The following is a 19690-nucleotide window of genomic DNA, read 5'->3' as shown; positions in this document are numbered from 1 at the left end:
AAGAATTAAATATAAGGCTTCTTATTATAAAATCTAGAAGTAAAGACCTTAAGAGGTAAGAGGCTTAATTTCTAGTGTTTATATAGTGCTTTAACTTATATTCTTTAATAATTCTTTAAACTTCTAATAATTAATACTATTAAAGAGATACCCTTAGTGAATTAATATAATATAGATAAAATAAGGCTTATAATAGGTCTTTAAGAGAATAGCTTAGTACTAGGGTTATTAAAGAAGTAAATTACCTTAAAGAAGTAGTCTAGTTAGTACTTTTAGAGTATAATTTTTAAGTATATTTTAGTAACTAGGAAGAGGTTAAACCTATTAATACTATTTAATAGAAAGAACGTTTAATAATAGTGGTTTCTTAATAGATTAAGTCTATTTAAAGGCTGGTTTTTTAAAGTAACTATAAGAGGTTAGACTAGTGATAAAGTAGTAGTATTCTAGCTTAAGGCTATCTTTATACCTTAAATAATACTACCTCTAGACTAATAAAGACTTCTAATTCTTAATAGCTATAAAAGTCACTATATAGCTAAATTCTTATTTAAATATTATTATTATAATATCTATCTATTATTCCTCCTAGTTTATAGCTTTTATATACTTTAACCTCTTAATATAGCTATTTTTAGTCTAATTAAAACTAGCTATTAAAAGGAGCTTAGAAATTAACCTTATAATATAGAATCTTTATTAGTTAGAAAGTGGATTTTCCTTAAATATTATATAATCACTTAAGAAGCTAGATTATTAAAAAAGAATATTTAAATTATATAGTAAAAGAGTGGCGTTTAGCTAGTTAATATCACCTAGCTAATAATAAGTAATTTACTACTTAATCTAGTTAAAATAACATTAGAATTAATACCTATAAAGCTTAAAAAAGCACTTAAGGAAGGCCTTCTAGAGGTTAAAACACTATCTAATAGATATAAATTATTAGACTTACTTATAAATTATTCTTATTAATTAACTAACCTATAGTTAATTAATTAAATCTAATAGAAGATCTAAAAGTAATTTAATATCTAATAAACTAGAATTATACTCTTAGAGAGTAAAATATTAAATCTTAAAGTAAAAATTAGGCTTCTAAAGCCTAAAAAATAGTAAACTATACCTATAAATCCTAATAGGTTATTTATTAAAGTAATAAATATTAAAAACACACACTAATAGCTTAATAAATAATTTAATAGTATTTTTAATAAAATTCTATTATCTATATCTAAGGCTTAATTAATTATCTAATTTCCTACCTTTAGGTGTTATTTTTATATTATTTAAATTTTATCTAGATTATCTATACAACCTTATAGTTAATAGTTATGATTGTAATAACCTACTAAGATGTGGGTGGTGCTAAGATGTGGGTGGCCGACGTTAGTTACTATGGACCAGTACTATGTATTGCTAGAGGCTATTCCTAGGTTGACTAGTAAGTCATGAGTTTGAAGTTCAAGTGCCCGAGAGGAAGAGTAGTAGCACATCTCATACGCAGTAAAGAGCGATTTTCCGTAGTGATCTAATGTTCCAGCCCAGATCAGTACGATAAGGAAAGTTAATAGAAAAGGCTATATATACAATACATTAGAGCCGTGATATATTGTGCAGCTATTCATTCGACACACTTTATTCTTGTTTTTATTGCACGCCACTTCTCGGCGAGCGGTATCACGTGCTGAGGCAACGATGCATTTATATAGGCAGCGCATCGAGATGATTGGCAATGGTTTAAGCAGCAGGTCAATCTCGTACGGATTTTTGTGTGCGTAGCTGCTGCGCTTACTCATGCGGTGTGCGTTTCCTCTACAGTTGGCGAGACAGCAAACGAGGGCAGCAGCGCTTTGGAAACGACCTTGAGAAACAAAGTACGGCCAAGTACTTAGCCGACCTCGTATGCAATATCCTTCCACGGCTGCCTACCATTTTTGCGTTGGTGCGTAGGCGGCCTGTGCGGCGACGAAACCAGGGACAGGGCACCAATTTCTCGACCATGCTGGCTGGCAATTTTAGGCCCTACCCCAAGACGAACGCGGATCTGAATATATGTAAAAACTTGTCATAAAGCTTGAAGGTTGTAGAATTCAAGACAAGGAGATGATTACGGAATTGTTCGTCGTCGCGCTTCCATCACATCCAGCGCTCTCTGAAGCGTCGCGAGCTTGCAATCACCTAACAGCTTCTTAACCACTTTGTCCCCGGCTTCTGAAACGTGGAAGTTTCCTGTCTCCCTCCTCTCGTAGCCGCCCTCCCGCACGAAACGCTCCATTGCGCGCGTAATGCCAACCACAGTTGCCTGGTCCGTCGCAAACCACTCGCGGTGCTTGGCGGTGCAGTCGTTTCCCTTGTCGTCTTTGCCGTTGCACTTGATGAACTTGATGTTGCAGTGTCTGAGCATAGCGTGTACGAGGCCCTCGACGCGGTGCGCGCCGACGAAGCGCCCTCCTTCAGTTTCGTGGATAATCTCCGTGCCGGCGGCGTAGCAGTTGTTGGGTTGTTTCTTTCGGGCGTTTCCCGAGTTACCACTATACCCGACCTTGAATCGGTCGTCCCGGCCGATTTTCTTAAAGACGTACACGATACCTTCGTACTTGTCCTTACTCTTGAAAGCTTCATAAAACTTGTGATGTAGGACCGAATTGTCGCGCGGGGTGCCTGCGCGCCGGAATGCGGCGATGCCCATGTCGCGCAAGTCCCAATCTCCTTCGTCTTGGTTTGTGAGGCCGGCGGAGGGAATGGCGCCGGCGCCACCGGCCCTTCCAACCGTATGTATAGTATTACTTGTGCCGGATGGCGGTGGTGTTTGCCGGGCGAGATCTAGCTTCCTCAGCCCGTCCGCTATGTCTGCAGTTGCGCCATCGTCGGGGCTCGGTTCGGTAGGGTTGACAGCTGGAGACGATGCGCGATTATCCTGCACGTTCAATGTCGCGACTGTCTTTTCCAGATCATCTATGTCGACTGTTGTATCCGGAGTTGAGGTGTCGAAACTGAAGTCTCCATCAAAGATATCGTCCTGTTGGATGCCGCTGCTCTCTGCATCATCATCCGAAACCACGATAATCTCGGGCGCAAGGCCGGCCTCAGTGACGGAGGTAGTAGAGGTATATGCGTGAACGAGTTTCACCCAATTCTTCCATTCTTGCTCCGATGATGCTCTTTTGATGTGAAGGGAGCAGAAACTGATTGAGATGTAGTTTCCTACATTTTGCAGCAGCAAATCCTTGTCAGTAACCTCGACCAAGGTTTCCAGGTACGTTCGGATCCTTTTCGCCTCCAATCGATTATCGCCTGTGGCAAGGACAGCTTTTAAACATTTTTTGCCCGCCCTTAGCCCAGTTTTGAGCACGGCAGGACATCCCCGTATTTCAACGAAGACGCTTCTGGCACCAATTCTGCTTTCCAGGTCTGAGAGAAGCGATTGAACCCCTTCCCGAGTCATAATAAGGATTCATGCATATATAAATATATATATGAGTGTACTAATTGGAAAAAAGGTGTCGTCGTTAAGGAGCAACTATCTGTTAATGAGTTATTGAGTGGAGGAAGCTACAGCAGACTGAGTCCCCTCTCTACGGGAGCACACGTATAGAAATACGGGGAGAGGGGAAAAGAAGTCCCCGTCACTCGAGCTGAACAGCCAAAGGGAAAATATCAACCTGCGGGAATTCCGTATGAGATGCACGGTTTCTGGACATGCATACAACTCGGCTGCAAGAGCGTCGAGTGTTGCGTGCTGATTGGCCCCGACCGCGACCTTACGCCCGGTGGCTTCCATGTAAGCCACTCGATTTTTGTTGCAACTCATCCGCTAACGGTTTAGGCCTGCCTAAAGGGGTGGTTGGTGGACGCGTATGACCTGGCTTGCATGAGCGCAATCCCGTATCCGCTCCGTGGCCAGCATACCAATAGTAGAGCTATATATAGGGTCATGGTGTGACAAACAAACAAAGAAGCCGGCATGGGCGGCCCGTTAAGCAGCCACACGGAAGCCTATGACACACGAGGGGCTAGGTGTGATAAACGAACAAAGAAGTCTATGTAGGCGGCCAATTATACAGCTATAAGGAAGCCTAGGATATATAGAGCTATAGGCCACCCTATACTACTTAGAAAGAAGATAAAAAGCTAATTTAATTAGATTAAGAGAGATTAGATTAATCTAAATAAACTTATTAAATAATCTTAGTTTAATTTAAAATAAAAGATTAAATAGAATTAATAAAATATAAGAGAATAATAAAAGAATTTAAAAATAAAACTATTTATTAGTTAATTTAAATAATACTTTTATTATTATAAATAATCTTTTAATATACTTTATATTATATACCTTTATAATAAAAATCTAGTTTATAACTATACTAAGTCTAACCTAATAATAAAATTAGAGAAGAACTTAAAAAAGGTAAATTAATACCTATAACCACCTTTATATAATACTAGCTTAAGACTATATTACTAAAGGCGGCTATAGTAGTTAAAATAATACTAAGGATATATTCAAATATAACTACCTAATTAAAATAAGCTATAATAAACCTATAATTAGAATAACCTAATTAAGATAATTAACTAAATAAGAACTTATAAATAAGCTTCTCTTTTTAATCCCTAAAGAGTATAAAGATAGAATAAAAAAAAATATAGTACTAATACTAATAGGTACTATACTATATTAAAACTATTATAGCCCTAAAGTAAGCTTCTCTCTTTATTACTTAAATAATAATCTAAATAATAGTTAAAAAATAGTTATATAAATATTAAAAATAAAGAAAAGTAAAAAAAAAATAAAAAGACTATTATTAGCCTTAATTCTATATTAATATAATAATAGACTAAAGGTAACTAACCTTATTTACTAAACTAATATTAATATAGTATAATAAAGAGTTTATAGTTAATACTAAAAACTATATTTAGAAAGTAAAGAACTAGTTATTATTAAAGGTAGTAATAATTATTAATAGAGCCTTTTAGACTAATACTATAGTAGCTGTATACTAGCTCTTATTAAAGGATATTATTCTTTTATTCTATAATAATATAAAGGATTATACTAAAGATAATTAATAAATAAAGACTACTTTTAGTATAGAGGTAATAATAGTCTACTATATATATATTATAGTAGTTAAAGTAATATTAATAAAAAAGATCCTTTAAGACACTTTAGGCCTAATAAATATACTATTAGTATTTAATAAAGTAGAAATAGTCTCTACTAAAGTATAGTACTTTTAGACTAGAATTAGAATAAAAATATCCTTTATTATTAGTATATATAATATAGAAATAGTAAACTAACTCTATAAAAGAAGAGTATATTTTAACTTTTAAGTATTCTAATATAAGCCTTATATAAAGATAGTATAGTCTTTATAATACTTTTAATACTATAGGTTTAATTATATTAAGAAATTCTATACTAATAATAAGTAATATAGATAGTATTTATACTATACTTATAGTAAAATTAAGTGTTATATAACCTAAAAGGACCCTACTAAAGAAAGATACTTAAACTATAATAGAGGTTATTTAATATAGGCCTAAGCCTACTCTATTATAGAATAAAACTAAGTAAGAGTTAATAAAGTATACTAACATATTATAGATATACTAAAGAACTATAGAAGAGGGGTAAGGCAGCCTAATACAGTAGCTATAAGGCGCTTATAAGAGTATAAGGATAAAAGAACTAGTTTTATAACTAGATTACTAAGGATTATAATAATCTAGTACTAATCTAAGATTATTAGGATTATAGAGTAAGCTAAGTAATCCTAATAATATAGTAGAGAATAGGATAGATATATAAAGAAGAGGATTTTTAATAAATAACTAGATTTAATCTCTACTAATTAATCTAAATAATAGTTCTACTATTAGGAGTTACCTTTTAATATAATTAATATAATTAATATAATAATAACTACTCTTTATACTTCCTATATATTTAACCTAACTTATTTTCTAAAAAATAGACTTACTATAGATTAAGGATTAAACTACTATTATATCTTAATTAGTCTAATTTAATAAGTTACTTTAAAACCTTAAGTAGTTAACCTTTATAATATTTAATATTAATAGTAATACTACTAGCCTAAAGTAGACTTTTACCTAGCTTATTAAGTAGATTAATAACCTTATAAAGAAACTTAATTAACTCTAAGTCCTAAATACTATTAGAGTTATTATCCTTTTAAAATCCTTTAAACCTAATATATTTAATAGAGTTAAAAAAAATATAAACTATCTTAATCTAAACTAAAGTATACTTATATATTAATAATACTATTAATAAACCTAAAGTAAAAGTACTTTATATAAAAAACCTTCTTATAGGAAAAATAATAGAATAGTAGGAGCTAACTTTTTAAGATTATTTTATTAAAGAAGAACCTAAAAAAGAATAACTAAAATCTTTAAAAACTATAGTACGTTTGAAAAAATATTAAAAACTATATTTAATAACCCTAATAAAGAATAAAGTATAATCTATAAGCTTAAATAGTTAAAATAAATAGACTCTATATAGTACTATAAAAAAGAGTTTTATTATATTATAATATAACTTATTTAGAATAATAATAGTTAAATAGAACTCTTTTATAATAGGCTTAAAGAGAAAATAAAAGATAAAGTCCTAAAGAATAATTAACCTAATAACTTTAATAAGTTTATTAATAAGATTATTAAAATTAATAATTAAGTTTATACTAAAAGACTAAAATATAAAAAAGGAAAAAGGACTTAAGAACCTTATTTATAACTAGTCCAATATTAGAAAATATATATATAGATCTATAGTCTATAGAACTTATTTAAGTATAATAGAACTTAATACTATAAATAAAGAAAAGACTAAAACTTACTATAACTATAGTAAAAAAGGCTATTTTATAAATAAATATTAGGCCTTAAAGAAATAATAGAAGCCTATAGAAGAAAGAAAGAAGCTTAATTTAGAATAGAGGTTAAACTACTATAAGTAATTAAGTATTATAAATGTATAGGATATATAGGTAGGACTATATAAGTTAGGCTAAATTAGACACACTAGTATCCTAAATAGGATATAAGGTTATATAACCTATAAAGTAATTAATAGATTACTTATTAATCACTATAACTAGAATAATTAATAAATAAATAGATAATCTAATTATTTAGAGTTATAGTAGAGAGATAGATAGGTACTTAAGGAGGAAGTATTCTTATAGCTAGGTAGTCTAGATCTCTACTAATTAATCTAAGTAATAGTTCTACTATTAGAAGATATCTTCTAATATAACTTATACTATAATAACTACTTATATACACTTATATATTTAAACTAACTCTTTACTTAAGAAGTAGACTAACTATAGATTAGGATTAAGCTACTATTATATTAAAGGGCTAGTTTTATAGAATAAAAGGAGAAATATAGTTAAATCCCTTTATATTTAATAAGCTTTAGTCTTTAAGATATATTAATTTTATAAAATCTAGGTTTAACCCTCTTTATTATTTTTAATCTATTCTATTCTTATATCTACTTAATTTTAGTAATACTATTATAATATCTATAAGATTATAAGTATTACTATATAATAATCTATATATATATATAGTATATAAAGTTCTTATACATTTATATAAATAGTAGTTACTTTATTAATATATAACTATACTTATACTATCTTCTTAGTACTAATAATAGTAAAGTAAGCTACTATTAGTATAGTATTAATAGTATTCTATATAGGAATTATACTATAGTAGAATACTGTTCTTATTAGATAATATTAATACAGTATAAAACATTATAAAATTTATAAAAAAAAACTCTCCTATTTTATATATACGGTCAGTTGCTTACTATTGCCTGGAGCCAGACACGGCAGCCTCGAGGCCTGGAGAACGTCGTTCTTCAGGTCATCGGCGTCCTTGACGCCGCAGCTAATGCGGACGAGGTCGTCTAAGACGACGACGGCCTTGGCCATACTTCTAGTGAGCTCGACTAGCGACTCGACGCCGCTGAGGGACTCGGCTAGTGTGAGGATCTTAGTGAGGGAATAGGAGAGCTCGGCGGCGTTGTGGCCGCCCTTAATGCGGAAGGACAGTATGCCGCCGCGCATGCCGCTATAGTGCTGCTTTATAGCAATTGCGCGGTGCGGATGGGAATCGAGGCCGGGGTAATTAACAGTGATGACGTTAGGCGAGGCCTCAAAGGCTGTGGCGACGGTGGTCGCGTTGTGTGTGGCCTCGCTAGCGCGTAGGTGCAGCGTCTTAAGGCTACGGTGGGCGAGCTACGAGTCAAATGCCGAGGGGACGGCGCTAATAGCGTTTTATAGGAAGCCCAGGCGCTTATACAGATCATCCGAGTTAAAGGCGGAAACGCCTATAACAACGTCACTATGGCCGTTAATATACTTAGTGATAGAGTGTATAATAATATCGGCGCCGAGATCTAGAGGGTTTTAGACGTACAGGGACAGAAAGGTGTTATCAACGACGACCAGAATGCCGTGGCGGTGGGCGACCTCGATGACCTAGCGGATGTCGACTAGGGCGGTTAGGTTACTAGGGCTCTTAATCCAGATGAGGCGGGCATTTTCGTTAATGTACACCATAATGCTAACTTTAATCTCGGAGGTAAAAGTTACCTTAACCCCGTGGGCCTTAGCGACCTAAGTGAAGTAGTGGTGGGTGCCGCTGTAGACGTCGGAGACCGAGATGACGTGGGAGCGACGTGGGAGCCAGCAGCGAGGCTCTGGAGGATATTAGCAGTGGCTGCGGAGCCGGAGGAATATACAAGGGCGTAGTGGGCATACTCAAGGGCGGCAACAGCCGCCTCGAAGTTAGTGCGGTTAGGGTTGGCCGAGTGCGAGTACTCAAAGACGCCGACGGGCTTACCCTCGGCGGTCTGGGCAAAGGTAGTGGACAGTGAGATGGGTTCAATAACGGCGCCGGTGGAGGGGTCGTGAGTAGAACCGGCGTGGATCGCTAGGGTGCCGAAGCGGTGCTCAAGTGTCGGGGCCGGAGCGGCGTCTAGACAGAGGGCTGGTCTGTGGTGGTGGCTGGAGACATCTTGGCCAGGTTGCAAGGTGGTGTATGTGTAAGTAAGGAGCTCTCCAATGATCAAGATCGAGTAGCAGAGATGCAAACGCGCAGATTACTACTCCAAAGGGAAGCGGGCACCCTATCAATAGCGAATATGAGCTAGACTTTTTGTGTCCGTATTTTGATCCGTAAATGTAGCAGCGGTCGAGGTTCGGTTTTAGAAGGGCTGGTGTGTGTGAAACTTGCACAGAATTGTAGATAGCTCAGACGGATACCGGTCGTGAGATGGCTGCTGGGACAGTTGAGGTGCTGTGGCCAAGCTGGCGGCCGGACGTCGGAGAGGGATGAGATGGCGTTGAGCTGATGGCCAGCCGGATAGCGATACTTGGAGCTTTACGGCAGATAAAGAACGCAAAGTGTATTTGATGTGATTGCAGTAAAATCGTCGAAGTCTCGGAGTCTCCCGAGTTGTTATGTACGAACAGCCCTAGGTCTTTTTACGGTGGAGAGAGGGCCGGCAATTGGAAGGGGAAAACAATCTTCCAAGAACAAAAGAAAGCTTGTAATGGTCGTGAGATACGCATCGCCACTAACGTCTGTGCAAGATGTCCACGTGAGTCAGTTGGAGGAGAGGTAAAGATGGTGTAACTCAGGCAGATGCTTACAGTACAATCATGCGAAGGCGGAGCTGGTGTTGTAGGCTGATTGAGGACAACTTGTGGTTTGATGCGGAAGTGTCCGAGGTAGGTAAACAAAGTTCTTTCGTCAGTGGAAAGTATGTACACGTGCGACGGATGCGGAGCGCTGGTTGAGCAAGAACGGGTGATATAAGTTGCGAGGTGCAGTTTATCGTCCTTTATCAAGAACGCTATCACACTATGGAGGGGGATCAAGAGGCTGAACCAACCAGACCGAGACCGCGGTATCTCAGCCGAACTCTCCTCTGCCCGTCTGAGTTCTTCGCCCCACCTAACACTACCCGATCAAGTCCCTAATAAGTTGTTCTCGTTTGTTTCGCCCCACCCCCACTACCATGGCTTAAACTACCTGATTACAGCCTGAGTCTGGATTCCTAATTAGGAATGCGAATACCCACTTTTCTACTTTCGTGGTTTTAGACCGCTGACGATATACTTTTCTGTTGCCTGAGGTGGGAACTACAATGGCTAGCTTCGTATTCTCAATACGGTCGCAACGGTCTACTTGTTTCATATTAAATTGCTTATAAATACGCTATAATGCGTACGAAGCGCTTCCCTGATTCTCTAAAGTATCTTTACTCCACACTCCCGTATAGTGGCCTACGAGTAGTACCTCCGCGGAGCGTTTAGATGTCGATGTTGACAGAATAACTTAGTCGTAAGCTTGCAGGCTTAGGGTAATGAAATTTCTTTAAGGGTACAAGTGGTCTAGAAGAGAACAGTCTATTTACAACCTTTCCGCTACTAGGAAGCATATTTGTTAGAAAGCAAATGCTTGCTACGATGAAGCTCAACATGCGGTCAACCCGGGCAAAGCTTTCTCTGCTTTATTCCTTTATCGGCTTCTTCGCTTTTGTCAAGCTCTGGACTACGGGACTAGGTATTGATATTACGACGTGGAAGTATACGACTTTCCAGCGGCATGATATACACAACGACTTATCTAAAGCTGCACAAAATGAGACTCTCGGGTTCGAAAAAGTCTTCTACATCAGCATGCCTCAGTATAGTACCATTTTTCCCTGCGAGAATGATCGGGTAGCTGACCTTGCTATTCCCAGTCGGTCCGATCGCCAAGACAGCATGACCATGTTAGCCACTTCAACAAATATACGACTAATTCTACAGGATGGAGTATTCAGACTCACCCACCAGCTCCAAGTTCACTATGCTAACAAATGTATGTAGGTCGATGGCAATACCATTCATGAGAAGGCGAGGCCGAAAGGAAGTCAGGCTTTAAGACCAGAACAGCTGGGCTGCTGGCGCAGTCATGCCAACGTGTGGCGTAAAATTATCGAGGAAAGGATACAAACGGCTATTATACTCGAAGATGATGCCGACTGGGACGTCCGAATCCATGACATATTTCAGGATTTAAGCGTCCAGATAGGAAAAGGGGTACTAAGAAAAGAGAAACCCACGAGCTACGAGGTTGCCCATGCACCATACGGTATAATCTTGCCCTGAAACATATTTCATCCCAAATGAAAGTAACCGCATCACGAACTGACTGAACTGTAGGTATGGATTGGGACTTGTTATATGTCGGCACTTGCTGGAACATTAACGCCGAAGTTCGCCCACCGTGCCATATTTACGAAGACGCCAATGCGCCAAATTCAACAGAGTATGTCATTTTTGACCTTACTGATGTCTTTCACCCGTCCAAAAGATTTAAAACTACATGTCATAGCTGCTATTACAAGTGCTGTAAGCTAACTTGCAACAATTAGGATGTCTTTCGCGTACCGTAACGAGCTTGAGTATTGGGGCGCCGATTCTTCTAACAACCGGCGCGTCAGAGTGATAGCCCCTTCGTGGTACCCCGTGTGTACAATCGGTTACGCTGTAACCTTGCAAGGAGCTCAAAGGCTGCTACACACAATAGGAAACGAAGGAAGTGTGGGAGCACCCGTTGACCTTGCCATGATAAGCGGGATTCAGTCCGGTGGCCTCCGGTCGCTGACAGTTGTTCCTCCATTGTTCACTCCTTGGAAAACAGGAACCATTTCTGACAGCGATATTGACGATCTTGGAACCACCAAGGACGAACTGCCTCAAGGCAGCGAGAACTTGCGATATAGTGGAAGGGTGGCTTTGGCAGCGCAACTCTGGCAAGATTAAAACTGGAACGGCCTTGACCAGTCATGCTCTCGTTGTAGAATAATCCTGGATATGAAGGGTCTCTTAATCTGAAAGGCCTACTTCGCACTTCCTATCTCTAAACTTTTCTGTATTTGCCTGGCGACATACTCTTGTACTCGCACAAAGTCTGGCAAATCAAGCACGCCATCGATCGTAATAGTGGGAACGGTCTGATTAGCATGAGGCTCACATGCGTAAGCTGGCAATCGAGACCGAGAAACGGATTTCACACTTCCCTGCCCGTCATCTTGAGCCTGTTGCAGAATTTTCAAGGCCGAAAGTGGATCATGAACCACAATCACCCAGACTCAATCGGACTGTGCCGGTAGAAACTGCATAAATTCATCCACGTGGTCGATTTGTAGCCAAGAGGTGTCGATTCTTACCGTTGGCTGAATCTCTTGGGCGGCCAAAAGACTCACGATATTTGGCTGCTGCCCGAACTTTGAGCCCATAATCGTGCGCCCTGTTTTTGGTTTCTTCTCTTTGGTACATATGTCGTTCGCTATGCCACCTTTGCTCCCTTCAGCCTTGCCGAAATGTTCAACACTTTGCGGACAAGGAAGCTGCACAGCGCTAGGAGCAGGTAATTGACGAAGCAAAGGCTAAAAAGGTGCCGACGGCGCCCATGGTGAACCCGGTCCAGGGGCGGGTGCCGAGCCACATGAAAGCCTGGGCGTCGGCGCGGTACCAGGTGCTGCTCTCGAGATCGGTAATGTAGCCGTCAAGGCCCGGGGGGGCGAGATGCCCTTGACAGTAGACAAAGGGATGGTGGGCTGCTGCAGCAGGTAGTAGGTGCCTGCGCCATGAGATAGTTGAACCAACTACCTGGCCCGGCAGAGTGTGCGTCGCGATTAATGCAATGTTATGCTGCCTGTAGATCTCATATCATTCGCCAGCTTCTGCGAGCGCCTCGATTAGATTATATTGAACTGCAGTATCACCAGCGAAATTGTCCAATAAAAGGTATACAACGCGCTCATCTGAAGCCCTACTTAAATAACTATAGTATATTCTAGTTCTTTAGTAAATTCTTCTAAATATATTAACCTTTTTTTTTCTTCTTTAGTTATTTAGAATATAAAAGTATAAATAAGTATATCTAAGATTTTCTATATTAATACTCTTTAGATAAAGTTCTTAAAGAAATAATCCTTAAAGAAAAGAGTAAAAGAGTATTCTCTTCTTTTAGTATTTATACTTTAGTTTTATTTATTTTTAATACCTTTCTTCTTCTTTTTAAGTACTTCTTTCTTTTTTAAGCCTTTAGTTAATCCTTTTTTTAGTTTCTTTAGACTTTAAGTCTATTAAAGACCTTCTTAAAGTAATATTATATATTTCTATAAAAAAGGCTCTTTTAAAAAAGGTTAGTACTTTATTATTATTATTAAGACTTTAAGTAGATATTATTAATAAAAATAATTAAAGCTTTTTTATTTTAAAAAGAGTTAAATAGTAGTTTTTTTTAAATAAAAGTAATTATATAAAAGTTCTAAAATAGCTTTATTAATAAAATTCTTATTCTTTTTAATTCTTTTTAAGTTTTATAAAAAATCTAATAATCTTATAGTCTACTTTCTAGATTTTTTATACTCTTATTTTTTACTAACCTTTTTTATTTATTATAAATCTTATTTTTTTTAACCCTCTATTATTAATATTACTTTTATTATTAATACTTTTTATAAGTATACTTTAACTTTTTAATAAATAAATTATTAAATATTATAAAAGGATTAAACTAATAAATTAATTAAAGTTTATTTATTATTATAAGATTTATAAAAAATAAAAAAAAATAGAAGAGGTTATTAATTATTAGTCTTTATCTTTAAAAATAAAAGCTATTTAAATACTTTAACTAGTTAGATTTTCTTAAAGTTATTCTATAAGGTTTTTTAAAACCTAGAGGAGGGGTAAAGGTCTTTAATATAATAGTAGAACTATTATTTAGATTTATTTATTAATATTTAGTCTTTTTATCTATAAAAAATACCTTTTTTATATACTATATCTCTTTATTATACTTTTAGATTAATTTAATCCTACTTAATCCTCTAATTTAAATTAAATTAAGTCTATCTAATAAGTCTAATTAGATTAGTTTAATCTTTTTAATCTAGTTATATAACCTATTAAGTACTATAGAGTGGCTTATAGCCCCTCTATATATTTTAGCTTCCTATATAACTATATAATAAGCTACTAATTATAAGAGTTTAGGCTATAGCCTAGCTAGACTAATAGCCTAGTAGCCTAAAGTATAAGGCTAATAGGGGGGGGGGACTCCCCCTTATATATAGTAGCCACTTTATTATAACCTCCTTACTTCTTCCTCTATAAGAGATTTAATTTAACCTTATATTAATACCTACTTATAGTAACTATAAGGCTAGTCCTTAATAATTAAATCTCTTCCTAGTTTTTTTTTTTAGTTACTATAATAAAAGTAGGGTAGTCTTCTTAAGACACTCTAATAGACTATATTAAGCTAGTATTACTAAATTAAACCCTACTTAAATAAAATAATAAACTATAAATAGAAATATAGTTTAGGGAAAAAAGGGGGGGGGGGGACACCCCTTATATATAGTAGCCACTTTATTATAACCTCCCTACTTCTTCCTCTATAAGAGATTTAATTTAACCTTATATTAACGCCTACTTATAGTAGCTATAGGGCTAGTCCTTAATAATTAAATCTCTTCTTAGTTTTTTTTTTAGTTACTATAATAGAAGTAGGGTAGTCTTCTTAAAACACCCTAATAGACTATATTAAACTAGTACTACTAAATTAAACTCTATTTAAATAAAATAATAAACTATAAATAGAAATATAGTTTCTCTAAGAGTAACTCCTACTAACTAGCTCCTAGGGCTAGGGCGGATATACATAGCCGCCCCTATAAGCGACTATTAGTATTAAACTAGTATTAACTTATATAACTATCTAATAAAAGCCCCTCCTATAGAGTAAAAAATTTAATAAAGATATAAAAACCTTTATAGGTTAGAAGTAAGTAATAGAGTATAAGCTAGAAATTAATAAGGCCTTTATTAGTCTACTATAAGCCTAGTTTATATATATATAGTTAAGTTTTAGTCTAATTATATAGTAAAAGGTTATAGTCTATTTTAAAGTAAGAGGCTATTAAGGGGAATTAGACTTTTATATATTTTTAAGTTATCTTAAAATAGTATTTAGTAACCCTTACTACTAGGAGCTAGTAATAATACATCTTAACTTAATAAAATAATAAGAAAAGGAGTTCTTCTCTTACTATTATATACACTTTAAATAGGAATTAATAATAGTAGGAGGGCTAGTATAAGTAGATAAAGTTAAACTAGATAAGCTTTAGTTTACCCTTTCTAATACTATAAAGAGCTTAATTATTAGTAAGTGGATCTTTTAAATAGATTATAATATAATAGTATAAGATATCTAAGTAATCTCTATAGACTTAGAATCCTTTTAGATTAAAGAGAACTATTAATTATAAACTAGTAAACTACTAACCTAATACTAAGTTAATACTAATAAAGATATAGTAATAATAGGAATTAGTATATTCTATACCTATCTAGGGGCCCCTATAAAAGGGCTATAGTACTAGTTAGGGGAGTAAGAGAGAGCGCCCTAAGTGTTTAAGTTAGTATTATACTCTTAGAGAAGAGAGCGCCCTAAGTGTTTAAGTTAGTATTATACTCTTAGAGAGAATTAGGGGCCTACTTTTAGTATAGTTAAAATAGATATTATATTATAAGATACTACTTACTTTTAGTAAAATAACTAAATATATAATAATCTTAGGTTATAGTGATTATTAACTAAAGTAGTAACTTAGAGGTAGAAAATAGTAATATTTAAAGAAGTAGCTCCCCTTAGGTAATATAATAATATCTATAATATAGAAGTTAAATAATAAAGGGGGGGAAGGGAATTAAGTATAAAAATAAATAAGAAAACGTATAAATATAAAACTATTCTTAGTACTAAGTATTATTAATATATTTACCCCCTTAGATATATTAATTAATACTAGTTATAAGTACTATAAAGTAATATAAGAGGGATTAGTAGACTTATTATAACTATAATAGGTCGCCCTCTTTTTACTAAGATAGATCCACTTTATAGTAGAGGATATACTACTTTTTACTATAGTAGAAGTAGTATAAATATATATTAATATAGATAGCTAGTAGTTCCCTATACTACTCTATATTATCCTAGCCCTCTCCTACCTAGTAATCTTAGGGCTACTTTAGTTATAATAGTACTATCTAATTATTAATATAAAAGTAGGATATCTTTATTTAAAGAATAAGCCTAACTAGTGTATCTATATATAGTAGTAATATAGTTTAATACTATACTCTACTCTACTTATAAGGAAGAGATTTTATAAAGTATTAAAAGATAAATTCTATATAACTAGTATTAAAGTAAAGGTAATAATAATAAACCTATATAAGATTAATACTATACTATATTATACCCTAGTAAAAGAATAGTACCTCCTAGAATAGTATAATAAGTTTAAAGACCTCTTTATAGAGGAAAAAGCGACTAGTTTACCCCTAATATAGTTAGAGTTTAATTATAATATAAAGCTTAAAATATATTTAGATAGTATACTAGAAGAGCTCCCTTATAGGAGACTATACTAGATGTCCTATAACTAACTATTAGAAGTATATTAATAGCTTACTAGCCTACTTAATAAAGGGTGGATATAAGCTAGCTCCTCTTTTACTATAGTACTAGTTCTCCTTATTAAGAAGCTAGTAGGTGGCTAGTGGTTTTATATAAACTATAGAGCCCTAAACACTATTATAGAAGATAACTAATACCCCCTACTATTAATAAAGGAGACACTCTATACTCTCTTAATAGTAAAATAGTATATAAAGGTTAATATTTATTTAGTCTTCTATAAACTCTAAATAAAGCTAGAGTAAAAGAAATATATAGTATTTTATACTTACTTTAGTCTATTTAAGTGGCTTATATACTTATTTAGACTTTCTAGGGCCCTAGTAAGCTTTTAAAGATATATTAATAGTATACTAGGGGATACTCTAGACGATTTTATAATAGTATATTTTAATAATATCTTAATATATAGTTCTAATAATAAAGTAGACTATAAAGTAAAAGTAAAATTAGTTTTATACTACTTAGAGAAAGCTAGACTCTATATTAATATTAATAAGTATAAGTTCTTTATTTAAATAGTAAAATACTTAGAGTTTATTATTATAGTAAGTAAGTCTTTAAAACTAAACTTAAGTAAAGTAACTATAATATAGGATTAGGAGTCTTTAATATAACTTATAAGTATATAAAGCTTCTTAGGATTTATAAACTTCTATTATAAGTTTATCCTTTAATTCTTTATAATAATAGTCTCTCTTATATAGTTTATATAAAAGGGAGTATAGTTTATATAAAGAGAAGTAGAAGAATCTACTTTTTAATAACTTAAGACACTCTTCCTCTTAGAGCTATATTTAACCCTTTAGGACCTTAGAAGAGAATTAATAGTTAAGATAGACTACTCTAGGGTGGGCCTAAGAGACTACTTATTATAAATAAATAAGGATAGTATACTATACCTAGTAGTCTATTACTTAATAAAACTATCTACTATAAAATAGAATTATACTATCTATAATAAAGAGCTCCTTATAGTAGTAGCCTATTTTAAAGCCTAAGTAGTAGAACTTTAGGGTTAGTTTTCCCCCTTTATAATATTAATAGACTATAAAAACCTAGAATACTTTATAAAACCTTATCTCCTTTCTAAATAATAAGTGTATTAGACTAAGTTTCTTTTATAGTTTTACTACTATTTATACTACTATTTAGGCCTCTTTACTTAATAGCTAAATGTATTAAGCTAGTAGGAGATATATAGTAACTAACTATAGAACCCCCTTTATATAATAGTCTAACTAGTTAATATTATAACTATTAGTTCTATAACCTAGTATAAAATACTACTAACACTATTCTAAGATAAAGAGTTAAGTGTATTATAGTAGGAGGCCCTAGTAACTAACCTATTATATATAGTAAAGATATAGGATATATAAGAGGGGGTTAGATAATTCTCTATTCTCTATTAAGGCTATATTAAAGGAATAAGTAGGGGATTACTTACTATTACTATTATAAAATCTCTAGTACTAGGGGCGCCTATAGATTCTATCCTAGGAACCCTTAATAACTCGTCTAATTAAGGACGTCTATATATTACTAATAGTAGTCTACTTAAAATAGAATATAATATTTATAATACTAGTATATAACTTCTACTAGTTAGGGATATCCTAAGATATAGTATAGTATATATATAATTACTTATATTATAGAGTATATATATCTTAATACTAATAGTAGGGTTTATTATACTTAATACTAGTAGATAATAGGTACTAGTAATAGATTTTAGTAGACTTTATAGTAGATCTCCTAGTCTAAGCTAAAAGCGAACTATAGTACTTAATAGTAATAATAGACTATCTATTAAAGTATATTTAGTTAGAGATAATAATATCTATAATAATAGAGGCTTATATATACTAGTTCCTTTACTATTAGTAGTAGTACTTTAGCTTCCTTATAGTAATTATAAATAACTAAGGCTTAGATTAAGTAGGATTATTCTAGTATATAATATACTTACTAATAGGTACTAAATAAATACTTTTAATAGTATTTTACCTATAAACAGATAGAAGCACTAAGTGGATAAACTAGGAAGTTTAAGTAGTACTATAAGTGCTTATTTTATACTCCTAGTATAATTAGTCTAAATAACTACTAATAGTATAAATAGCCCTTAATAACTAAGATTCTTTAACTATAGGTTATAATCTAAATATACTACTATATAGGTTCTAACTAAAGGTAGTCTAAAAAAAGCTAGAAAACACTATACTATACTAAAAGAAAACACTAGTAGTAAAGACTAAAGTGTTTTTTAACTATATTTATAATAGTATTAAGTTAGCCTAAACTAGTATTATTTATATATAATAATATATAAAAGAAGTAATAGACTACTTATAGTATCTAACTAACTAGTACTAAGTTAAGAATAAAGTATAGTTCTTACTTTATAATATTATAACCTTAAGATTATTAAAGAAGCTTAACTAGGTTTAAATAAAATATATAATAATAGTAATACTATTACTATTAAATATAATACTTAATATACTAAGGGACCTCTATAACACCTTCTATATAGATCTAGTTAAGAGGGTATAAGACAACCCCCTTCTATCCTAATTATAAGAGGATTAAGTACTTAAACTATAACTTATTAATAATAAGGATAGTAATAGTCTAAAGGAGAAGTTTAAAGTATTAGTAGTCCTTTAAGTATAAAATATATAAAGAAAGGGAGGTAGATATAAAGTGTTAATAAAATAGTAAAAGTATTATAACCCTATATAGGAACCCCTTAATACACTATAGGGTACTATAGTACTTTATAAGTTTAAAATAGAGTAAGGAGATATATACTATAATATAGGGCTATAGGAGGCACGTCTATAGAAGAAGTATAATTAGAACTAATAGTAATATAGGATATTAATAAAAGAATAGTAAAATAGTAGTAAGTAAAAAGAATTTATTTATTATAATAGGGGCTCTCTAATAGACTTATAGTATTAATAAGGCTATACTTTAGAACCTTAGTATATATAATCTATACTTATAAAACTACTTATTAAAAAAGAATATATAAAAATATAAAAAC

The 19690-nt window shown here is 33.3% G+C and overlaps 2 protein-coding genes across 2 annotated transcripts; both read right to left on the bottom strand.

Moving 5' to 3' along the window:
* Positions 1-2110: 2110 nt before the first annotated feature.
* Positions 2111-3448, bottom strand: ISF_09856 (DNA-binding protein; the record flags this gene model as incomplete). Its single annotated transcript, XM_018853456.1, has 1 exon — positions 2111-3448. One exon carries the CDS (start codon positions 3446-3448, stop codon positions 2111-2113), a length of 1338 nt encoding a protein of 445 aa, XP_018699358.1.
* A 4243-nt stretch (positions 3449-7691) lies between these two features.
* Positions 7692-9647, bottom strand: ISF_09855 (cystathionine gamma-lyase; the record flags this gene model as incomplete). Its single annotated transcript, XM_018853455.1, has 6 exons — positions 7692-7729; positions 7880-8295; positions 8374-8401; positions 8491-8552; positions 8667-9090; positions 9644-9647. The coding sequence occupies 6 exons, from the start codon at positions 9645-9647 to the stop codon at positions 7692-7694; spliced, it is 972 nt and encodes a 323-aa protein (XP_018699357.1).
* Positions 9648-19690: the final 10043 nt, after the last annotated feature.

Source organism: Cordyceps fumosorosea, assembly GCF_001636725.1.
Source record: "Cordyceps fumosorosea ARSEF 2679 chromosome Unknown scaffold_85, whole genome shotgun sequence".
Lineage (NCBI taxonomy): Eukaryota > Fungi > Ascomycota > Sordariomycetes > Hypocreales > Cordycipitaceae > Cordyceps > Cordyceps fumosorosea.
Note: the sequence above shows the minus strand (reverse complement) of the source record. Positions and strands in the feature narration are given on the sequence as shown.